General features: G+C 42.8%; 2 protein-coding genes across 2 annotated transcripts in view; both read right to left on the reverse strand.

Moving 5' to 3' along the window:
- rhbdl2 (rhomboid, veinlet-like 2 (Drosophila)) overlaps positions 1-7,394 on the reverse strand; it is an 85,243-nt gene extending 77,849 nt beyond the window's left edge. The window contains exon 1 of the mRNA XM_068011246.1: positions 7,375-7,394. The gene's annotated coding sequence lies outside the window, so the exon portion shown is untranslated. The remainder of the gene's footprint in view (positions 1-7,374) is intronic.
- LOC137347038 (trichohyalin-like) lies at positions 5,983-7,110 on the reverse strand. The gene has a single exon (XM_068011044.1). It carries the CDS (start codon positions 7,108-7,110, stop codon positions 5,983-5,985), a length of 1,128 nt encoding a protein of 375 aa, XP_067867145.1.
- Positions 7,395-25,795: the final 18,401 nt, after the last annotated feature.

Consider the following 25,795-nt stretch of genomic DNA (forward strand, 5'->3'; position numbering starts at 1 on the left):
CTCGCTCAGCTTCTCTTATTTGCTTTTTCACTTCCCGTCTGGACCTTCTATATTCAGCCTGGTTCTCAACAGTATTTTCTACTTGGCATCTGTCATAAGCACACTTTGTCTTCTGTATCTTAATCTCTACCTCTTTTGTCATCCAGGGAGCTCTGGATTTGTTTGCTCTACTTTTGCCCTTTGAGGGAACATACCTTGACTGTTCCTGAACTATCTCTTCTTTGAAGGTAGCCCATTGTTCATCTACTGGTTTTCCGGCCAGCTTTTGACTCCAATTTATTCGTCGCAGCTCCATTGAAGTTAGCCTTCCCCCAGTTAATTATTCTTACTCTGGATTGCTCTTTGTCCTTTTCCATAGTCAGCCTAAACCTTATAATACAATGATCACTATCCTCTAAATGCTCCCATACTGATACTTAATTCACTTGGCCCATCTCACACCCAAGAACCAGGTCTAGCAATGCCTCCTTTCTCATTGGACTAGCAACATACTGTTGTAGAAAATTTTCCTGAACACATTCTAGGAACTCTTGCACCTCACTGCCCTTTACACTACTATTATCCCAGTCTATGTTTGGATAATTAAAGTCCCCCATTATAACTACCTTATAATTTTTGCACCTCTCTTAATTTCCTTGCAAATTTGTTCCTCCACATCCTCCCCACTAGCTGGTGGCCTATAGACAATACCGAGCAATGTAACTGCACCTTTTTTGTTCCTTAGCTCTAGCCAAATTGATTGTATCCTCGATCCCTGTGGAACATCCTTTTTCTCCAGCACTGCAATGCTCTCCTTAATCAATACCGCCACCCACCCCCCTTTTTTTCCTTTCCTATCTTTCCTGAAAACCCTGTATCCAGGAATATTTAACACCTTGTCCTGCCTTTCTTTCAGCCAGGTCTCTATTATAGCCACAACATCATATCTCCACATGGCAATCTGCACCTGTACCTCACCAGTCTTATTAACCACACTACCTGCATTCACATACATGCATATTAACCGATTCAGACTTTATTACTTTCTCCCTTACTCTGACCCCACCTAATGTACTATTCCCTACTCTTGTGCTATCCATCTCCCCCAGTATTCTGTGCATCTTGGTATTCCTCTCTGATACTTGCTCCTGATTCCCACACCCCTGACAAGTTACCAGTTTTGCTTCCCTACAATCTGAGCTCCCTCTCAGGTTCCCATCCCCCTGACAATTTAGTTTAAACCCTCCCCAACAGCACTAGCAAATCTCCCTGCGAGGATATTCGTCCCAGTCCTGCTAAGATGCAATCCGTCCATCTTGTATTCTTCTTAAACCTTTTTTGCTGTAGGAGACTTTTCTCTCTTGGGGTTCATGTGTCTTCAGTGGATTCAGAAGCTTGTGAGAAAGAGATGGGAGCAAACAGACAGGAGAGGCTGTGGCGAGGCAGCCAGGAGAGATCTTCTCAGTCTAGGAGCATTCTGCTTTTTGCCCAAACTGTTTGTACAAATTGAAAAAACTCAGGTTGCCCAGCAGGTTAGTCATGTGACTGGCTGGTTTGACCATGTCCTTTTGTGTATTCGGCCATCTTAGCAGTCAACCTGGAATGCGAACTCCCCCACCTTCAAAGTCTGGTGATCAAAAGTCCATTGTGGGCTGAATGTGTCAGGGAATGGCTGCTTTGTCCTTCCAAACACTATCTGTTAATATGCAAATATCTTTTCCAGCCACGGCTGATCTGTTTAACAAGTCCTTTCTTCACTCCAGCAACAGTTTAAAATCAATGTTCATGACAAAATTAACGTGCCTCATTCTTGGCAGGTGGGGGCCTCGCATGACACAGGGCAGAATTCTAACTGCCAAAGGGAGGCAGGTTAAAGCCCCGAAAAGTGGTGTCAGGTCGGGAAACCGACATGATCCCACTCACTTCTGGGTTTAACCTGGGCAGGTTTGCAGGTGAGCAGGGATACCTTTGGGGATGTTGGATAAGTAATTAAAATATTCAAAAAGGCAATTAACTGAGGATTTAACACAGCATTCTGGCTTTAACAGCCAAGGCACGGGTTTACAGAACTGTGTGTAAGTCGCCAGGGTTAATCAGGCAATAGCTCAGTGGGGCGTTTCTTCAGTGAAACTAACAGGCTGGGTTAGCCTTCAAACAGTGAAACTGAAAGCTGCCCCCATGCCTAGGTAAGAGGCTGGTGCTCACAGCACTTCTTCGGAAATGTATTCTCACTGCTTGACAGGTGATTTCCAACTTTTTGTCAGTCAGTTAACCTGTCTTGCACTTCCCTGCTGTCAACCTTCACTTCAGCATGGGGGCAGCTTATGGAGCTCTACCTTGATCTCTTGGTGAAGAACAAGAGGAGCAGGACAAGCAACACCAACAGCACCAGGAGCAGCAGCAGTAGCACCAGCAGCAGCACCTTCTCCTCAGCCATATGCCACTCCACAGGACAGAGAGGATGGACACAGAGGTCCTGCTCGAAGGAAGAGAGACCCCCACAAAGAGTCTACAGACAGCTCTCTCAATATGCATGAGCACCAGTGCCTCAAGAGGCTCAGGCGTTCATTGACAAGTCATTGCTGACATCAGCAGCCTCTGGGAACAAAACCTCCTTTCCAGTGAACCAGGTGGGCATGGATTGCCAGTGACGGTGGCTATCACTAGAGAGCCCTCTCCTGCCTGTGCCCCCCATCCCCACCCCCCCACCCACCACCACCACCCCAGTCCCAACTGGTTATCAGCTTTCTTCTGCAAGGATAGACATTTCTAGACTTCTTTATTATTTTGATGGGCTTGGTGTATGATCACAGAGAAAAACACAAGGAATATGTGGAAACATTAAACTGTTGGCATATTTTAAATCCACAGTATGCATGTGCAGAATAAGGAAAATGTTATGTATCAAAAAAAACACAAATAATTACTTATCATTTTACTTTGCTGTTTCTGCTTTGTTTTCTCTCACTCAATTTCTAAACTGAAGTGTATATTCTACTACTGATTTTACCTGTTACTACTTTTTTGCTCCCTCTTTTTCTCTCCCTCCATTTTCCTTCAGAACCAATGCTGGTTGCATTGCTAATTATCAGCCTCCTAAAAAATCTCTGAGTCTCTGTTTCCATTTACACAGAAAAGTAATCCTGCAGAACAATGACTGTCATTATACTAACCAAATGTGGGTCCCACTGAATTCAGGAAACCTCAGCTACGAGAAAGTTGTAGAATGCCATAACATACATTTTGCATTTCCGTGGAAAAATTATGCTAAATTTTCAGTTTAGTATTATTTTAAGGCCACCTTTTCTGTAATTGAACAAATACTTAGAGAAATAAAGCCTCATATTACTGAAGGTTTTTGTATTTTCAGCATATTTATCAATTCAATTTATCGTTTGTGGACAATGTGTAATTGTAAAAGCAATATTTCCAGCACAGTTCCACATGTACATTTCTTGTAATAAATGTGTTTTAAACGCAACACACCATTACACCAATTTCCTCAACCTGTACAAGTAATCTATGGTTAGGGCAACCAAGGAAGTTTGATGTCACATCTTTAGATCTGATTTTCTTTGATTGTGGTTGTCATGAGTTTAAACCCATCCCCAGTTCTAGTTAATTTCCATTATGTTCCAACACTTAATCTCCCCTTTTGGATATTACGTGCACCAGGGTGATGTAGGATTGTTTGTGGTTTTCCTTCTGAGTTACCATACTCTTCTACATCATGGATATAGAGCACTGCATATCTATCAGAAAGCCCAGACTCCTCAAGAGTTTTCCACAGTACCTCTACCTGAATCCTCTTCCTCTCAGCAGATGGCCACCCACTTCACTTATTCTGCTTCAGTACCCCCTCTTTAACAGAGGGGTGACCAACTTCGGCAATTAGTTCCTTCAGCACCTTTCATCTTACTTTAAGTTTAGTGTCTACAATTGTTTGCGAAGCTCAGAAACTTTGAGTTTCAGGGAGTGCGGCTGGATACTCTGGGGTGGAAATTGGATGTAGTTGCACCCATTTTATGGGCGTAAAATGGGCACAACGAGAGCCAATTTTAGGGACATACATCCTAATGCCTGTTTAGGCCTCCTTGCTAAGCTGGAGTGCGATGAACAGAGCAGGAGCTGGGCTTGGGACTCTTCAGCAGCCCAAATAATATCAATGAAGTCATTGGCTCAATTTCGGGATGATGTCAGTCCTCTCAGTTGGGACGTATGCTCCTTCTTTATATACCTATGTGAATCTATGTATTATTCACTCAGATCCTCAATTCAAATAGCACAATCCAGTTAACATAAAAATTAATTTGATGTTGAACTACTTAATTACAAAAACAGTCCAATCAGCACAATGTCAGTCACACTAACACACAACAACAACTCCTATTCAGGCCAAACTCATTTCCTTACCTTCTCTTAGAAAAAGCTTCAGTCAGCCTCTGGAAACTCAGGTAGATTGAAGTAAGGAAACTAATCTCGAAGAAGGGATGGATAATTAATAGGTTTCTCATAGACTTACCTATGTAGCAAATATGTAGTCATCTGTCTATTCAAAAGTACATTTGTGAAGTACTGTATGTTCAATTTATAATAAAGTGCAAACAATTGCACTATTGATTTACATATTAGAGCTCCATCATATTTAAACCCCTCATCTCCTCACCCTCCCCTTATCTCTGCTGCAGCCATACACTACTCTCCCTTCGTCAAACTCTCCATTCCTCTGACTGGCCTCTTGAGCATCCCCTCTCCCTTTAACCCACTACTGGCAGCTGTGCCTTCTGTCACCTTGACACCACATTCTAGAACCGTAAAAATTCCTACTAAACACTACTGAAATCCAATTTGTATTCAATCTTGCATTTATCTTTACCTCCCAAACCCGTGACCTCCACCACCTTAAAGGCTAAAGGCAGCAGGTGCATGGGAACACCATCATCTCCAAGTTTACCTTCAAATCATACAGCATCCTGACTTGGACTTATGTCATCATTCCTTCATTATCACTGGATCATAATCCTGGAACTCCCTACCTAACAGCATTGTGGGAGCACTTCAAGCAGTTCAAGGAAAATCACCCACCACCACCGCTTTCTCAAGGGCAACTAAAGCTGAGCAATAGGTGCTGGTCTTGCCAGAAAACGCAAAAATGACTTTAAAAAATCAGAACATTTTAATTGTGCTGCCACCCTAGAACTCTAAGACTGCTTAATACTATAGATTATATTTGCAATTTTAATTTCCTGTCGCATTTTATCTGTGATACTCTCAACTACTTGTCAATATCATCAATACCTGGAGAAACAGTTGAGAAAGGATGTGCTTACCAAGAATCAGAAAGAGGAAATGAAAAGCATGTATTACTCTCTACTTAAGTTCAACAACAGCAAAGGCCTATTACTCAAAATCCTGAAACGAGAATTTCTTGTTCACTAAATAATCCATCCAAGACTCGAGCTTGTTTGCCATTGATATTTACTGGTCAACCTGTGGAAAAATAAATTACACTATCTCCTTTAGACATATCCCTTTATGGTTTATTAAAGCTATGAAAAAGTTGTACATTCCTAGACTGTTGTTGACAAAGTGTCAGATAGGACAGCAGGCTGTATAACTGTTTTTAAAGGTGTTGTCCTGTGGATAACTGTAAATGCCCGAATAGTTTTCATTAGTCAAGGTTGTTCAATTCTTAAGCAGTTACTTAAGCCTGTCACTATAAAATTCAACTATGCAAGACGTTGAAACAGATTAACTTTAATAACTATCTCTAATAACTCACAATAAAATACAATTCAATAGAAAATCAGATTAATTACAATTGAGACTAAAATAAATTATAACTATATATAGAACAGTTATTCAAGAACAGAGGTCAATTGTAATAAAAATCTATTATCTTGAAACAAATTCTACATTTAAGAGAGTATGAGATCTTTATTTAATCTATTCTTTCCTTTTATATTTTGGTTCAATTCTATTTCAGATCACTTGTCAATCCTTCTAATTTATCAGTATCTTGCTCTCAGGTTCTCCAGCTCTGCTTTCATTTAACTCTATTTCCCTTGGAATCTCTGGTTCTTCTCCCATTAGTGTGTCTCTCTCTTCATCTTGTTCCTTTGAAATGTCTGCCTGATCTCTTTCCTTCTCTGTCTCTTGGTCCTTCAGCTGTTCTCTTTGTCTCACTTTTGCTTGGTCCTTCAGAAGCTCCAGTTCTTCTGTTCTTTGCTTCTCCTGCTCTTGGTTGTTCAGAATCCCCAGCTCTTCTCCACTTTCTTTCTCTCCCTTTTGGTCATCCAGATGCTCCAGCTCTGCTTCTCTTTGTTCATTGTTTTCCTGTTTCTTCAAAATTTCAAGACAAATGACAGTGTGTTTTTCTGTATCTTTTTCCTTCATAATCTCCAGTTCTACTCCTATTTGTTCTTCTGTTTCTTTCTCTTTCAGATTCTCTGTCTCTTCTCTTTGTTTCTCTTTCTCCTCCTCCTCCTTCAGAATATCCAACTCAGCGATTCTTCGACTTTTTCTCTCCTTGTCCTTTGAAATCTCCAGTTCAGTTCTCCTTTGTTTCTCACCCTCTTGATTCTTCAGGATGTCCATCTCAGATCCTGTTTGATTTTCTTTCTCTTGGTCCTTCAGAAGCTTTATGTTCATTCCTCTGAGTTTTTCTGTCTCTTGGTCAGTGGGGTTCTCTAACTCTGTGTCTCTGTGCTTTTCACTCCCTTGATCCTCAAATATCTCCAAGTCAGTTCCTCTTGGATTTACTCTCTCTTGGCCATTCAAGCCATCCAGCTCTGCAGCTTTTTGGTTCTGTCTGTCCTCCTCATTTATATTCTTCTGCTCTCCTATTTGTGTGTGTGTCTCCTTGTCACACAGAATGCCCAGTTCTGTTTGTGCATCACTGACTCTGTGCTCCTCTGGCTCTGCAGTCTTGTTGCAATTGATCTCTTTCTCTTTCCTTTCTTCCAGCTCTACCCTAACATGTTTCTCCTTCTCCCTTCGACTCCCCAGGTGCGCTCCCAGTTGTCTTTTCCTGCCCCGGATTTTGCAGCCCTTCTCTCGGTTTCTCTTTCTCCTTCGGATTCTCCAGCTCCGTCCCCATTTCTCCCTCGGCCTCTCCCTCTGAACCTCCATCTTCGCTCCTGACTACCAGGCCTTCGGGGGCTTTCACCGCCCGCTGTGATCTGTTAGCTTTTCTTGGTGCCCAGGTGGGGTTCCTCTCCCCGCTACGCTGTCCCGTTTCCAACCGCCCCCTCTCTTCAAACTGCTGCCCTTTGTCTTTAGCTCGAGCCAAATGTCCTCGAGCTCCTAACGGCCGCCCGCTTCCCAACCGCCGCGACGCGCGCTGCCTTTCAAACCCTCACCTGGCCAAACAACTGCCGCATTCAACTCACCCACCAACAGAAGCTGTTTAAAATTCCATCCTTCCTGCCCTGCCTCACAACATGAGGGCCAAAGCAATGCGAGACAGTTGTGTTCTCCAGTAATCTACTACATATTAAATTCCGATAATCCTTTGGTGGTGACACTACAACTGCAATCCTGTGATCTCATCACTGAATTGAGTTTTCTAACCATGGATGCTGGCCATTCAACTCTATACGGGAGCAGAAACCAGACAAGTAGCACACCTCAATTAGCAGGTAAGAAAGTTTAATCAGACAATGTATCACTGTTAGAATTTATGTGGTTTTAGTGAATGGCTTGGATGATGAAAAAAAAGGAAATGAGGGAGTGCTACATTGTTGGAGGTACCATCTGTTGGATGAAACATTAACATGAGATTGAACCTTTCTGTTCAGGTACATATAGAAAATCCCATGGCATGATTTGAAGAGTCGCAGGGGAGTGCTCCCAGTTTCCTGGCCAAGTAATTATTCCTCAACCAACACTACCAAAACAGATTAATTTGTCACATTTCTCTCATTAATCTTGATGGGAATATCCTGTGCCTAAATTGGCTGCTACATTTGCCTACATAAAACAGTCACTATACTTTAAATATAGTTAATTGGCTGTGAAATAATAAAACATCCCAAGGTGGTAGTTAGTATGATCACTGAAGGCAAGATCAAAAAAGTAGGTTTTGAAGGAGCATTTAAAGGAAGAGTGAGAGGTAGCAAGGGAGAGAGGGGTTTAGGGAGAGCATTCTTGAGTATAGAACTGGGATGGCATGGAAGCAGAGGGAGGAGGGTTCATTCTGGAACATTGGACTGGAAAGGGTTACAGAAGGAAGGAAGGATAAGGATTTTGAAATTGGTGTGTTGGGGAATGGGAAGCAAAGGACAGCAGTAACAATCAAATGGGAATTGCGATTTGTGAAGGGCAGACTTGGGAGGCCAGAAAGGAGATCGCTGTGGGCTAAAGAGTATGGTAGCCTAGTGATTACAGTACTTGATTAGCAACTTCCACAGACCAGTCAAGGAATAACATGGCATAAATGTCCTTGGAGTTATATCAATCAGCCAACATTTTAGAATCCTCCATCACTATCTTGGAGTATGTCCTGTCCCACCAATACCGTTGAATGGATTTAACCCTGGGAGTTCTCAACATTAACTCTGGACAGGCTCGTCAAACTTCAGGTCAAACAGGACCAAGAAAATCTACTGATTACTATCTACTGCCCCGTATCAATTTATAAATCAGTACTCCATGTTGAACAGTACTTGGAGGAAGCATTGAGGGAAGCAAGGGCACAGAATATATTCTGGAAGGGAGACTGTGATATCTGCCACTAAGACTGGGTCAGTATTACAACCCACTGACCAAGCTAGCCAAGTGCTGATGGACATATCAGGTGGTCAGGAAACCAACACAAGGGAATAACCTACAGTGACCTTGTCCTCATCGGTTTACCTGTTGCAGTTGCATCTGTTTCACAATATATTCATAGAGGAGTGACACTACACAGGCCTTATGAAGACAGTGTCTCATCTTCACAGTGAGGATGCGCTCTATCCTGTAGTTTGGCACTACCTTTGTGTTAAGTGGGTCAGACTAAGAATAGATCTAGCAGTTCAAAGCTAGACATTCATGAGGCATCGTTGGCCATCACCAGCAACACATTGTAACCTAAAATAAAAACAACGTGCTGGAAATGCTCAGCAGGTCTGGCAGCATTTGTGGAGAGAGAAACAAAGTTAACGTTTCTTCATCGACCTGAAACAATAACACTGTTTCCCTCCCCACAGATGCTGCTAGACCTGATTTCCAGCACTTTGTTTTTATTTCAGATTTTCAGTATCTGCAGTATTTAGCTTTTATTTCATTGTAACTTCAAGTTTGGCTCTCTCACCCTTTCTCCTCTATCATCATTAAGCTGAAAATTGACCTTGGTTCAGTTCAGCAGAATTATGTCTAAAGTCTTATTTCTAGTCATTACCACCATAGTAACATTGGATGCAAGGAATGCTAGAATATTAACTGGTGCCCAGTGTTATTACAGCAGGTAGAAAAGCACTGATATTTTAAAAGACCTTTGATTTTGGGGAATTAATTCAGCCCAGGACATTGCAAAATTTACAAAACAAAATCACTCTTTCATTTGCTCCACACTACAACAGACATTTCCTAAGGGGTCTGTAGTTATCCTTACCATTTAGTATAATCTTACAGTAGTGGGAGGATGAACAAAAGGAGCTATTATATTGCTTTGCATGATAAAGCCAGATCTAGTGGTGGGCAAGTACGTTAGTCATATGCTAGGTGCAGTGTAGTCTACATCAGAGCGGAGAATTGTACTTGGAGAATGGGGGGTGGGTGGGGGGGGGGGGGGGTGGGTGGGCGGCAATGAAGGATTTGGAGAGGAGGGGATTGAAAGCAGAAACAAGGGAGCTGCTGAGGAAGTTGAGCATACCGATCATCAGCCAGGGATGAAGGTTACCAGTGGGATCTCAAGGGTCTGTTTGAGATCTCTTTAGCTTAATATCTTTATAAATGATTTGGAGTTAGGAGTCACAAGCACAATGACTAAATTTTCAGATGATATAAAGTTAATGAAGGTGATAGACAAAGTCAAACAGTATAATAAACATAGAAACAAAGAAAGTTCATGACATAGAAGGAGGCCACTTGGCCCATCAGGTCTGTGCCAGCTGAAAAACAAGCCACCCAGCCTAATCCCACTTTCCGTAGTTGGTCCATAGTCCTGTAGGTGACGGCACTTCAGGTGCACATCCAGACACCTTTTTAAATGAGTTGAGGGTTTCTGCCTCTACTACCCTTTCAGGCAGTGAGTTCCAGAGCCCAACCACCCTCTGGTGAAAAAAATGTTTCCTCATCTCCCCTCCAATCCTTCTACCAATCACTTTAAATCTATGCCCCCTAGTCACTGACCTCTCTGCCAAGGTAAATAGGCCCCTCCCATCCACTCTATCCAGGTCCCTCACAATTTTGTACATTCCAATCAAATCTTCCCTCAGCTTCCTCTGTTCCAAGGAGAATAACCCCACCCTATCCAAACTTCCCTCATAGCTGCAATTTTCCAGTCCTGGCAACATCCTCGTAAATCTTCTCTGTACCCTCTCTAGTGCAATTAGATCCTTTCTGTAATGAGGTGACCAGAACTGCACACAGTACTCAAGTTATGGCCAAACTAATGATTTATACAGTTCCATCATAATCTCCTTGCTCTTTTATTTTATACCTTGGCTGATAAAGGAAAGGATTCCATATGCCTTCTTAACCACTTTATCGACCTGTGCTGCTACCTTCAGGAATCTTTGGACATTACGCCAAGGTCCAGATGAGATCCAATGTAGAGCTCAAGCCGGGGTACCAACCCTGGTTTAATGAAGAATGCAGGAAGGCATGCCAGGAGCAGCACCAGGCATACCTAAAAATGAGGTGTCAGGCTGGTGAAGTTACAACACAGGACTACCTGCATGCTAAACAGCAGAAGCAGCATGCGATAGACAGGGCTAAGTGATCCCACAACCAATGGAGCAAATCTAAGCTCTCAGTCCTGCCACATCCAGTCGTGAATCGTGGTGGACAATTAAGCAACTAACAGGAGGTGAGGTGAGAGTGACTGCCCTTGACATCAAGGCAGCATTTGACCGAGTATGGCATCAAGGAGCCCTAGCAAAACTGAAGTCAATGGGAATCCGGGGGAAAACCCTCCACTGGTTGGAGTCATACCTAGCGCAAAGGAAGATGGTTGTGGTTGTTGGATGTCAATCATCTCAATCCTAGGACATCACTGCAAGAGTTCCTCAGGGTAGTGTCCTAGGTCCAACTATCTTCAGCTGCTTCATCAATGACCTTCCCTCCATCATAAAGCCAGAAGTGGGGATGTTCGCTGCTGATTGCGTAATGTGCAGCACCATTTGTGACTCCTCAGATACTGAAGCAGCCCATGTCCAAATGCAGCAAGACCTGGACAACATTCAGGCCTGGGCTGATAAGTGGCAAGTAACATTCGCACCACACAAGTGCCAGGCAATGACCATCTCAAACAAGAGAGAATCTAACCATCTCCCCTTGATGTTCAATGGCATTACCATCTAGGCCTTTTGTGTACTAATAGATAGAATTTGATTGTCCCTGACAACATTCCGGCAATAGTACTGAAGGTAAGATTAATCCATACCTCCATTATTGTTGTATCATGCAAACAGCACAATGGTGGAAGGTAAACTAGATGGGCCTTGGTCTTTGGTTCAGAAGCCAAAAGAACATAAGTATAAGAAAGGGAAACAGACAAAACTTTATACCCAAAAGGGCACTGAGTTATGAAATAAGTTACCAGAGATGGTCATTGAAGGATATAATATTCAAGCCAATTTGATGAGTTTCTGAAAAGGGAATTGAGAGATGAAGGAAGGCAGCTAGGTGAAATAAATTATTGAGAAAAAAAAAGACAAGTTGGACCAAATAGTCTTTTCTTGTTCTTACAATTATTGTGTTCTATTGTGAACACATACGGTTTCATGCTGCAGATGCTGGAAATCTGAAATAAAAACAGAAAATGCTGGAAATACTCAGCAGGTCATCTATAGAGAGAGAAAGAGAGTTAACATTTCAGCTTGATGACCTTTCATCAGAACTGGGAAAAGTTAGAGATTTAATATGTTTTAATCAAGTGAAAGGGGGGAGGGCAGCAAAACAAAACGGAAGGTCTGTGATAGAGTGGAAGGCAGGAGAGATTAAATGACAAAGTTGGTGGTGCAGGGCCAAAGGGAGTGCTAATGGGACAAGAAACAAAAAATATGTCCAAAGGAGTAGTAAATGACAGATTGATAAATGGCTGCCATCCAAAAGGAGAAACAAGGGGCTGAATTTTGCAAGCCCCCCCACCAATGCGGGGTCATGGCGGGCAGGCCCAGAAAATACTTCTGGGAGAGGCCCGCCATGCTCCCCAATACCGGGAAGGCCCCACCCTATTTTACTGGCTGTTGCTGGACCTCAGAGCGGCCCCCCCGCCACTGGGCGGTGGCACCCCAATTAACGTATGCAAAGCGCTACTTACCTTGCCGCATTATGCATCCCAATGCCTCTAACGTCTCTGTTCGGCATCTTCCGGTGAACGGGCGTCTCTCATGTGGGGTCCCGTTCACGACTTACAACATTCGGCGGAACAGCAGTTACAGTCATCGGAACCTGTGCAGATAGGTTTTGCAAGATGGGTATCAACTTGGCAAGTGTTTTCACAGAGGTGGGAGGGGCTGGTATTACTGGGGGCACAACTCTGCAAGCTTGAAGGAAGGTGGGGGGGATGGTAATACAGGGGGAACAACTCTGCAGACGTGTAGGGAGGTACTGCATACTCGCCCTCTGTAAAGGTTATCTGCTCTGTGCCATTGATTGTTTGTGTGAATGAAGGAGCAATGGCAATCCAGTCTCCCTGTGGGGAGAGTGCTAGAAATGGTAGGCATGTAAAAGTTTATCTGGTTGGTGGGCCAATCAATGCAGCTGTTAGAATCTGAATGTGATCATGCTGTGCCTCTCTTGTCGAGAGAGAAGACGGGCAATGCTATGCATGAAAGTAACTGATGTACCAATTAACATCAATCTGTGGCCTGTTAGGTAACTTGGAAGAAGTGAAGGAACGGAGTGTAATTGAAACTTGGAAATGGAGATGTTTCACCCTAGATTCATTGTCCCACTTGAGGTGAAGATCCATCTGCGCCACAGGCAAAACCAGCAGGCCCACATAGAGGTCCCCGGTTGTGAGCAGCAGCAGCAGCCCCCAAGGAGAGCACACCACTACAGAACGCCGCGCATCTACAGGTCCCGCATAACATACCCGCAGATGTCAGAGTGCCAGTGTCAGAGGAGACTGTGGATATCAAGAGAGGCGGTGACACATCTCTGTGCCCTGCTCAACGATGAACTGCAGCCCATGGGATTTGGTGGACATCCTATGCCTGTGGTGACAGCAGCTCTTAACCTTTACAACTCTGCATCATTTCAGGGGCCCACCGGAGACCTTTGTGGGGTCACATGGTCAGCAGTGCACCGCTGCATCAGGGAGGTCACCGATGCCATGTACCGAAGGGCCGGTGACTACATATGCTTCAGCTCCATCACGGGATTCCCACAGGTGCAAGGGGTCATAGACTGCACCCATGTGGCCATCAAGGCTCCTGCTGGGTGACCAGCTGCCTACATCAACCGAAAGGGATTTTACTCAATCAACGTACAGCTAGTATGTGATCACTGGAAGCAGTTCATGCAAATCTGCACCAGTACCAGGTGCCGTTGCTGTTCACCGAACTACCTCAAATGGAGGTGTGGTTTCTTGGAGACAAGGGCTATCCCTTGCAAACATGGCTCCTGACCGCAGCACAGCTGCAGAGGAGAGATATAACACCAGGAACGGCGGTACAAGAGCCACCATTGAGCAGGCGATCGGCATGCTGAAAATGCGCTTCCGCTGCCTGGATAGATCGGGTGGTGCCCTGCAGTATGTGCTGGAAAGTGTAGCTTGTATCATTGCTGTTTGCTGTGCTCTGCACAACTACACACTCAATAGCAGGGAGGCTTTGCAGGATGAGGAGAAATGTCAATGGGACTCCTCCTCGGACGATGAGGACTTACAACAGGAAAGGCACATGGGAGGACAGAGGGCACCCAGACGCTGCCTGCAGGTCGAGCAGTGAGCTAGGGATGCACGGCGGCGCCTTATTGATCAAAGGTTCTCCACTCCATAGGAAGCACCATGAGCTCTGCAAGCCACACAGCACCCTCGCTCACCTGTTGTGCAGCGGTCCGCATCTACAACATCTTTGTCTCAACCATTACAGGCAGCAGCATACTGAGCCATTGTCCATGTTACTGCATCCGTGGAGACGCACATGAGTAATGCTGGCATGGCAATGAAGTTATTGCATACATTGGCACTTCTGAAAGGCTGATGATGTAATGGGATGAGACATGAACGGTAAATGCTGGCACAGTTGATTAACATGTGTGTTGTTTTTACTGTGTGAGTGAAGAACATTTAGTGATAAACTTGTTTACATTGTTGTGGCACCATGCATTCCCATTTATGTCAGTGTTTGTTTTTTAAATGCTTGCAGGTGCTCCTTTGCGGTCTCTACAGTTGAGGGCCCTGCCAACCAAGTTTGGGGGGTGGGGGAATTTTCTTTGAGGAAAAAGGATGCCATATCAAAAACGCTGATCATTACAACAGATGTGACAGAGAAACTGGTGGATGGAATGAAGTCCTTACAGGAAACAGGATGTGAGGCAGTGTAGTTGACATAGCTATGGGAGTCAGTGGGCTTATAGTGAATAGTTGTTGAGAAATGGAGACAGAGAAGTTGAGGAAATATGTCTTCTTTCTATTAGAAACTACATATTTAATTGCCTGAAATTATTGCAAGCTTTTTGTTTTTTTTTGGTGAAAGTTAAGGATTGTACAAACAATTTTCTATTGTAAAATGATAAATTTGAGTCAATAGTACCATCTGGGATATGTGGTTATATCTAAGTAGTTACTACGTGGGTAATTCTGGTTGTTCTTCAAATAGTGCCGTGGGATCATTAACATCCACCTGATCGGACTGACAAAGCCCTACTTTAATGTCTGATATGAAAGAAAGCAGCTCCAGCCTCCAGCAGTGCAGCACTCCCTCAGGACTGCGCTGAAGTGCCAGCCTGGATAATGTGCTCAAGTCTCTGGAGCAAGACTTGAACCCACCACCTTTCTGACTAAGAGGTGAGAGTGCTACCACTAAGCCAAGGCTGACACAAATAAAACATTACGTAAATGGACAACAAAAAATTCAGAATTTACTAGTGTAAATGAGGTAGCACTGCCAATATTCCAGGAATGGGATTTCAATTTCTGTGTTTCTTCCAAGTCCTGGAAAAAATGAACAGTGCTAATATATTTCAAACTTTCAATTTCCTTTCTCAATAAGTAACAATCCAGCTCATTTTTAAAAGTGTCTATTAAATGTGAGTAAACCCCTTTCCCTAGGATACTGTTCCACACAGAATTTTAAGTTTTAGCAGTTAGATTGGCTCAGCGGTAGTATCACTTTTGCTTGAGTAAGAATATCATGAGTACAGAGATTTCAGCATATAGTCTAGGCTGACACTTCTGTTCAAGTACTTAAGTAACTTTGGCAAATACTAACAACAGTGCACTAGATTGAAAAATATTGCATTTTAAAATCTTTGCATTTTTATTGCTTTTAGCTGGAGAATAAACTGAAGAACTATAAAAATTAAAAATGCTATAAAATACCTTTCAAGAAGTCATGCAACAATGGCTTTAACATTAGATCAAAGCAAATACATAAAAGCAGGATCAGCTCCCCTTTATGCCTGTGCATTCATAGCATGGCACTAGGTCAAGCTCAAGACTGCCACAACAGGGTGCAATGTGGGAAAGCACTTTGTTTCTACATATAACAATTTATACACACAAGTACATACACACTTTCATTAGTCATATATGGTCTAAAATTTCAGATTTATCTAGTGCTCATGAGCACATCAGATTAGCACATTAGGACACTCCTCTACCACACATGGAAATATTTTCCAGGACATAACTCAGTAACTATTTTTGTATGCTCCTACTTTTTCTTAGTAAGATAGTAGGACTAAAATTAACTATCTTTTACATGTTTGTTTCTACTATGCAATGTTCGCTTTTAAAGAGAGTTTCTACTATTCAAAGCTGGCTCTTACTTCATTACTTTCTTCCAGGTATTATTATCTCATTTCGGTTGCTACAAGTTGAGAAATTTCCACAACCAACCAACCAACTTACATTTAAAAGATGCTCCAAAAATGCAATTTGTTGTTTGTTGTGTGTGAAAATAGAATTTATCCCATCATAGCTGAAAGGTTATCTTAAATTCAAACTCAGCTCACATTTTTTTCTAAGGGGATATATCAATGGTTTATGCATTAGATTTTTAAAAAGCAGGTCCTTCCACACATTTACAATTCCACAACAGGGTACAAGTGACCAATAGCAGCAGCTCTGTTTCATTATCCCCCTCCCTAACTTGTGTCCTTAGAAGTAGAGTAGTGGAGTCAAAGCATTGGAATAATTCAAAATGGTATATCCTGGGCTGGACGAGTTCAATCTGGTTCTTGCTATCCAGCTATTCCCTAGATAAATACAACTGAACCATTACTTCATTTTAAATGTAAGTTCTATATTGATATGCATACCAAAAGTTTATATGTGGCCAGGTTAGGTCACCTACTTATCTTAATATATCTTTTATTTTAAAAAGAACTAGAATTCTTAAATACAAATCTTTCCATCATATAAGACTCTCAATCACTGATACTGAGGGGCATTATTCTATGCTACATTTGGGTGGAGATAACAAAAGTTAGGCATTTTATTACGGTAAGTTCTCTTAAATTAGATTAACCTATAAAACACTTTAAAATACATAAATGCCAGGGAAACATGACATTTTAGACACATGGAAAAATTTTGTGACCTCTTTCAATCTACTACATTCTGTACTTGTGTACATTAAGCGACTGTATCAAAGAGGTTCAAGGTTATGTTAATTTAATGTATTGCAGCTAAAAATACCACAACTCCACATATCCTATTAGAGACAAAGCTGGTTACAAAATTAATTTAACCCTTAACAGATTAGCAGTATCTTCTAATTTTTAGGAAAATGAATGGGATAGGAGAATGCATCAGAGTTCTTACGGAAAATATTTTAAAATGAACCGATCAAGAAATTAGAGTATTTGGAGGTCCATAAAGTTCTGATTCTAAGAGAGCATAAATAAAAGTAGAGAGCTGTGACTGTGACTTAGTAAGTTTTACTTGGTACGAATTACTATGTACCTCCATAGAGAGGGAAGGAGAAAAGGAAGCTATTTATGATCAAGTACTTGTCAAGAGATTAAGTCTAAAACAAATGGATCAAAGGCAGGCTGTTCCCAACAATATTGGAGAATTGTTTGCAGACGCGTTAGCAAATTTGAACAGGGTAAAATGGTTTCCATGCCAACTGTCAAAGATAATTTATGTCCTCCTATTTTTGACAATGGATTTTGAGAGATTAAGGAAGTTGTAAATTTGATGGTTAATCAACTAATATAGGCTGTTGTATCCATCGACTATCCCAGATTCCCCATGAGGTGTAAAGGAAGGACATCCAAAGCTAGAGCTTCCTAGATGACTAAAGAAATTGAGATTAAAATGAAACAGGAAAAGGTTTATGACAAATGTCAGGCTCATAATACAGTAGAGAATCAAGCAACGTACTAAGAATGCAGAGAAATAAATGAAATAAGAATGGCAAAGAAAGTACATGAGAAAAGATAATTGAGTAATCTGAGTAACATTAAAAAGCAACACAATAGTCAAAAGAAGAGTGGGCTAAATATGGACCAAAAAGGAAAGCATCTTGTGGTGGCAGAGGGCACGGGCTGAGGGACTGAATGAGTACTTGGCATCTATCTTCACATAAGGAGGATGCTGCCAATGTGATGTAGATGGAGAAGGGTGTAGAGAAATTGGATAGGATAAAAATAGATAAAAGGGGGGTAAGTTAAAAGGTCAGTAGCACTCAAAGTAGAAAAGTCACAAGGTCCAGATGGGCTGCATGCTAGGTTGCTGAGGGAAGTAGGATGGAAATATTTGAGGCTCTTGCTGCAATCCTTCAGTTATTCGTGGAGATGCAAATAGTGCCAGAGAATTGGATGGTTTCAAATGTTGCCCCTCTCCCATTTTGAACGGGGTGATAAACATAGCAACTACAGGTTAGTCAGCCCAACGTTGTGGTGAGGAAACTTCTGGAGACCATAATCCAGGAGAAAATTAATTTTCACGTGGAAAAAGCATGAGCTAGTCAATCGCAGCCAATAGTGTCTAGTGATGGAGTTCAATAACAAGGGTTGATGTGTTTATGTATATGGACTTTTAAGAGGCATTTATTCAAGTGCCACATATTAGACTTGATACCAAAATTGAAGCCCATCGGATTAAAGGGGAAGTGGCAGCATGGATACAAAATTAGCCAAGAGACAGAAAGCAGAATTACATAAAATGTTGTTCTCCAGGGCTGTTAGGACCACAACTCCTTTTGATATATATTAATGACCTGGATTTGGGTATAGGATTCATAATTTAATGTTTGCAGATGAACAATGAGGAGGATAGTTGTAGATTTCAAAAGTACAGACATACAGAGTGGTGAAATGTGCAGACACACGACAGACTAAATTTAATACAAAGAAGTGTGAAATGTTGCAATTTGGGAGGAAGAATGAGGAAAGGCAATATAAACTAAATGGTACAATTTTAATGGGGTTGCAGGAACAGAGAGACATGGGGGTTCACATACACAATTCCTTTAAGATGGCAAGACAAGCTAATAAAGCTATTAAAAAGCATATGGCATTCTTGATTTGATAAATATAGGCAAAGTACAAAAGCAAAGACATTAAGCAAAAAAAAACACACACCGGTTGGGCATCTGCTAGATTATGTTCAAGTGTGGGTACATTTCTGGAAGGATATCCGGGCCTTGGAGAGAGTGCAGAGGAGATTTACCAGAATGACACCAGGGATGAGGGACTTCAGTGACGTGGAGACTGGAGAAGCAGTGACTGTTATTCTTAGAGCAGAGAAGGCTGAAGGGAGATTTAACAGGTGTTTAAAATTGAGTAAATAAAAAAGATATTGTTTCCACTGGCCGGTGGTCAGTAACTAGAGGACAAAATTAAGATAATTGTGAAAAGAATATACACATGCACATAACGAGTTATGGTGATCCGGATGCATGCCTAAAAGGATGGTAAAAGCAGATCAATAGAAATTTTCAAAAACTCCATATATCACTGAAAAGGAAAGATTTGCAAGGATATTGGGAAAGAAGGTGGGGAGGGGGTGGAGGCAGGGTTGGGGGGAACCAGTTGGATAGCTCAAGAAGGCAAGGTGCGATTCGGTGAATGGCCTCTTAGCAGCTTAGAAAATTTAAATTAAATTAATTAATACATCTGGAATAAAATGCTAGTCTCGTTAATAATAATCATGTAACTACCGGATTGTCATAAAAGCCCATCTGGCTCACTAATGCCCTTCAGGGAGAGAATCTGCTGCCCTTACCTGGTCTGGCCTACATGCGACTCCAGACTCACAGCAATGTGGTTGGCTCTTAACTGCTGTCTGAAATGGCCTAGTAAGCCTTTGTGTCAAACTGCTACAGAAAAGTCAAAGAATAAAACCGGACCAACCACCAGGCTATGACCTAGGCACCAGAAAGAACAAGTCAACCCTGTAAAGTCTTCATAAACATCTGGGGACTTGTGCCAAAATTGAGAGCTGTCCCACAGACTTGTCAAGCAACAGCCTTACATAGTCCTACTCACCAAATTATACTTTACAGCTAGTGTCCCATTGAAAGGGAGGCGGTATTAGTGGTTTTAGCAGGCTTAAAAGTGGATAAATCCCCAGGCCCTGATGAGATGCATCCCAGGCTGTTACGTGAAGCAAGGGAGGAGATAGCAGGGGCTCTGACAAATTTTCAAATCCTCTCTGGCCACAGGAGAAGTGCCAGAGGACTGGAAGACAACGAATTTGGTACCATTATTCAAGAAGAGTAGCAGGGATAAACCAGGTAATTACAGGCCGGTGAGTCTAACATCAGTGGTAGGGAAACTATTGGAAAAGATTCTGAGAGACAGGATTAATCTCCACTTGGAGAGGCAGGGATTAATCAAGGATAGTCAGCATGGCTTTGTCAGGGGGAGATCATGTCTAACATACTTGATTGAATTTTTTGAGAAGGTGACTAGATGTGTAGATGAGGGTAAAGCAGTTGATGTAGCCTACATGGACTTCAGTAAGGCTTTTGATAAGGTCCCACATGGGAGATTGGTCAAGAAGGTAAGAGCCCATGGGATCCAGGGCAATTTGGCAAATTGGATCCAAAATTGGCTTAGTGACAGGAGGCAGGAGGTGATGGTGGAGGGTTGTTTTTGCAAGTGGAAGCCTGTGACCAGTGGTGTACCGCAGGGATCGGTGCTTGGACCCTTGCTGTTTGTAGCGTACATTAATGACTTAGATGTGAATATAGGAGGTATGATCAGTAAGTTCACAGATGACACGAAAATTGGTGGTGTTCTAAATAGTGAGGAGGAAACCCTTAGATTATAGGTAAAATGGGCAGAGCAGTGGCAAATGGAATTTAATCCGGAGAAGTGTGAGGTGATGCATTTTGGGATGACTAACAAGGCAAGGGAATATACAATGGGTGGTAAGACCCTAGGAAGTACAGAAGGTCAGAGGGGCCTTGGTGTACTTGTCCTTAGATCACTGATGGCAGCAGCACAGGTAGATAAGGTGGTTAGGAAGGCATATGGGATACTTGCCTTTATTAGCCGAGGCATAGAATATAAGAGCAGGGAGGTTACAATGGAGCTGTATAAAATGCTAGTTAGGCCACACCTGGAGCACTGTGTACAGCTCTGGTCACCACACTATAGGAAGGATGTGATTGCACTGGAGAGGGTGCAGAGGAGATTCACCAGGATGTTGCCTGGGCTGGAGCATTTCAGCTTTGAAGAGAGACTGGATAGGCTAGGGTTGTTTTCTTTAGAGCAGAGAAGGCTGAGGGGAGACCGGATTGAGGTATACAAAATTATGAGGGGCATTGATAGGGTAGATAGGAAGAAACATTTTCCCTCAACAGAGGTATCAATAACCAGGGGACATAGATTTAAGGTAAGGGGCGGGAGCTTTAGAGGGAATTTGAGAGAAAAAAATTCTCACCCAGAGGGTGGTTGGAATCTGGAATGCACTGCCTGAAGGAATGGTAGAGGCAGGAACCCTCACAACATTTAAGAAGTATCTAGATGAGCACTTGAAATGCCATAGCATACAAGGCTACAGGTCTAGTGCTGGAAAATGGGATTAGAATAGATAGGTGCTGGATGGCCGGCACAGACACGATGGGCCGATTGGCCTGTTTCTGTGCTGTATAATTCTATGCTCTATGTCCCAGACTCCTTAGCACCATTCGTGAGTAAGTCCTGTCCCACTGGCAGGTCAGACCCACCAGAGGTTGCAACACAGTAGTATACAGTCAGGAGAGTATGGTCCTGGGAGTCTTCAACATTGGCACTGGACCCCATGAAGTCTCATGATAAACACAAGAAAGGAAACTCCCTGCTAATTACTGTCTACCACCTTCCCTTAGGTGATAAATTAGTACTCCTCCATGTTGAACACCACTTGAAAGAAGCACTGAGGGTGGCAAGGGCACAGAATGTACACTGGGTGGGGAACTTCAATGTCCATCATCCAGATTAACTTGGTAGCACCGCTACTGACCAAGCTGGCTAAATCCTGAAGGACATATCTGCCTGATTGGGCCTGGGGCAGGTTGTGAGAACACCAATAAAAGGGAAAAACCTATTTGGTCTCATCCTCACAAATCTACCTGTTGCAGATGTATCTGTTCATGACAGTATTGGTAGGAGTGATCACCACACTGGCCTTGTGGAGACGAAGTTCTGTCTTCACACTGAAGACACCCTCCATCGTGTTGTGTGGCACTCACCACCATGTTAAATAAGATAGACGCAATAGATCTAGCAGTTCAAAACTGGGCATCCATGGAGGTGCTGTGTGCCATCAGCAGCAGAACTATAGTCAACTAGTCTATAACCTCACTCTACCATTATCAAGCCAGGGGACCAACCCTGGCTCAATGAAGAGTGTAGGAGAACATGCCAGGAGCAACATCAGGCATACCTAAAAATAAGGTGTCAACCTGGTGAAGCTACGATGCTGGACTACATGTATGCTAAACAGCAGAAATGGCATGCAGACAAAGCTAAGCAATCATACAACCAGTGGATCAGATCAAGCTCTGCGGTCCTGCCATATTCAGTCGTGAATGGTGGCCAACAATTAAACAACTAACCGGAGGAGGAGGCTGCACAAACATTCCCATCCTCAATAGTGGGGGAGCCCAGCACTTCAGTGCAAAAGACAAGTCTGAAGCATTTGCAACCAACTTCAACCAGAAGTGTTGAGTGGATGATCCATCTTGCCCTTCTCCTGAGATTCCCATCGTAGGTGCCAGTCTTCAGACAATTCAATTCACTCCACATGATATCAAGAAACAGCTGAACGCACTGGATACCGCAAAGGCTATGGGCCCCAACGACATTCCAGCTGTAATACTGAAAACTTGTGCTCCAAAACTATTCGCACCCTTAGCCAAGCTGTTTGAGTACAGCTACAACACAGATATCTATCCGACAATGTGGGAAACTGCTCAGGTATGTCTTGTCCACAAAAAGCAGCACAATTCCAATCCAGCAATTTCTGCCCCATCAGCGTACTCTCAATCTTCAGTAAAGTGATGGAAGGTGTCGTTGACAGTGCTATAAAGCGGCACTTACTCTGCTTAACAATGCTTAGTTTGGGTTCTGCCAGAGCCATTTGGCTCCTGATGTCATTACAGCCTTGATCCAAACAGCCAAAAAAAGCTGAATTCCAGAGGCGGGGTGAGAGTGTCTGCTCTAGATAGCAAGGCAGCATTTGACTGTGTGACATCATGGAGCCTTAGCAAAATTGAAGTCAATGGAAATCGGGGAAAAACTCTCCACTGGTTGGAGTCATACCTAGGCACAAAGGAAGATTGTTGTGGTTGTTGGTGGCCAATCATCTCAGCCCCGCGAGTTCCTCAGGGTAGTATCCTGGCTTAAACACCTTCAGCTGCTTCTTCAATGACCTTCTCTCCATCTTAAGGTCAGCAGTGGGGATGTCCGCTGATGATTGCACAGTGTTCAGTACCTTCACAGTTCCTCAGATATTGAAGCAGTCTGTGCCCACATGCAGCAAGACCTGGATAATGTTCAGGCTTGAGCTGATAAGTGGCAAGTACCATTCGCGCCACAAGTACCAAGCAACGATCGTCTCCAACAAGAACATCTAACCATCCACTCTTTTGACTGGAGAGAATCATCATTGCTGAATCCCCAACCATCAACATCCTGAAGGTCAACATTGACCAGAAACTTAACCAATCATATAAATACTGTGACAAGAGCACGTCAGAGGCTGGGAATTATGTGACAAGTAACTCACCTTCCAACTCCCCAAAGCCTGTCCGCCATCTGCAAGGCACAAGTCAGGAACGTGATGGAATACTCTCCACTTGCCTGGATGAGTGCAGCTCCAACGCTCAAGAAGCCCATCATCCAAGATAAAGCAGCCCACTTGAGTGCCCCATCCACCACCTTAAACCTTCACTCCTTCCAGAGTGGAAGCAGCGTGTACCATCAACAAGATGCACTGCAGCAATTCTCTAAGTCTCCTTCGAGAGCACCTTCCAAACCTGCAACCTTCACTACCTAGAAGGATAAGGGCAGCAGACCCCTGAGAACACCATCATCTGCAAGTTCCCTTCCAAGTCACTTATCATCCCGACTTGGAACTATAATCGCCAATCCTTCGCTGTTGCAATGTCAAAAACCCAGAAATCCCTCCTTGACAGCACTGTGGATGTACCTACACATGGACTGCAGTGGTTCAAGGAGGCTATTCACAACCACCTTCAAGGGCAATTTGGGATGGGCAATAAATGCTGGCCTTGCCAGCTACAGTCACATCCCAAGACCGAATAAAAAAGGTTTTAGGTAATATAGGACGTATGCAATATAGTTAAGGGAATAAAAAAGTAAAACCAGTTACTGTAATTTGACTTGCAAGAGTGAAATGAGATAGGAGTGGGGTTTTACAGCACAGCTTCAAAATCAGTAAAAGGTGAATTCACTAATAGCAGGAAGCCGTTCTTTACAGAGTGATCAACATATCAAATAGTCTTCTAGTGAGATAGCATATAGTAGCTAATGACGGTTAGCCAATAAGTTGAAGGTAGGGTGGTACTTATTTCAGGACTCTCAGCACTGTATTTTACAGCAAAGTCTATTTAAACACTATGCTACAATAGGCTAGAGTCTGTTTAAAGTTTCTATGAAATACAGCAGACAGAACTCATGATCAATCCTGCAGCAAGGTTTCCCAATAACACTGATTTCTGCAGCAAAATGCAGTGAGTAGAGGATAGTTATATACAAATTATGTGCATAAAATCAATCCCAGTCACTTACAACAAGACCTCATTGAAGGGGAATAACTCATCATCTGCCTTCTGTCTGGTAATACTGGTGTCACTATATGCAGGCATTAAGTGTGGCCAATGCACAATGGAAGATGCAGTTGGCATGATTTAAAATCAACTCATATGGAAAGGTCTTGCTGCAGGCCCACATCTGACCTGTGGCCCTGGACCAAAGCACACTAACTGGTTGCATCAAGCAGTAAGCTAATGGAGAACTTTACCACAGGACTGCTCAACCGTTGTGCTTCTGAGGCCCCTCGCCATACCCACGGAGATAAAATTCCACAGAGCCTCTGTAACAAGTACTTTTGCTGTATAAAAATTAGTTATACAATTAAACTTATTTTTGCTTTACTTGAAACTTGTTGCTGGTGCTGAGCAACAATTGTCAATAAGTAGAACAGGGTTATCCAACATACAGCCCACAAACCACATTCCTGCCCATCAAAGGTTGCGATCTGGCCTGCGAATCATAGTGCGCTTTGTTCTGGCCTGATGAAGGCATCTGCTTCATTCCAGCCTGTCAGTCAGTGGCAAGAGAAGATAGTTGTGTTTAAGGAATACAATATCAAGTGAAATTATTCTACAACACAATAGCAAATTTGACAGTCTGATAGGCCAGGTGAGAATTGATGGAGTGAACTCGATCAGGTAACAATCTTCAAAGTTACAAACCAGAGTTCAGAGGCAGCAACCAAAGTCAGTTTTTTTGATAACTGAAGCACTAGCCAATAGAGTAAAACATTGGTCTGATGAGGAATTTGTGAAAGGCTGCTTGGGCAGCGGTAGAAAAGAAAAACAGCCTTTCATATCAGACCATTGCTAGATGAGCTAGCATCCGACATTCAAAATTCTCTGGTCAAAAGATTCTGTGCTTGCCAATTTTGCAGTTTAGGCCTCGATAAAAGCACAGATGTGTGAGACACAGCTCAACTGGCCATCTTTTTGAGCGAGTCACTGAAACCTTCGAAGTTATTGAGGAACTGTTGGCCCCATGTCCAATGAAAGGTACAAAACATTTTTTGAAGCAAAAAGTGTCTTGACGATAAATTTTTCATGCCTTTATCTTTCAAAATTTGCTCACCGTACCCCAGGCCGACCAAAAATTTAGTACAGCCCCCCAGTTGAAAAGGTTGGGCAACCCTGCTGTAGAATTACATTCAACACGCACATCAAACTCAATGTTCATGCTGGATCAGTGATGCTGAAGTTAGTAGACTTCAAGGTTGTCACCA

The sequence above is a fragment of the Heterodontus francisci genome, chromosome 31 (genome assembly GCF_036365525.1).
Source record: "Heterodontus francisci isolate sHetFra1 chromosome 31, sHetFra1.hap1, whole genome shotgun sequence".
Classification (NCBI taxonomy): domain Eukaryota; kingdom Metazoa; phylum Chordata; class Chondrichthyes; order Heterodontiformes; family Heterodontidae; genus Heterodontus; species Heterodontus francisci.

Bases quoted from the DNA above. Each gene is read 5' to 3' on its own strand.
- LOC137347038 (XM_068011044.1), bottom strand. From the start codon at position 7,110: ATGGAGGTTCAGAGGGAGAGGCCGAGGGAGAAATGGGGACGGAGCTGG.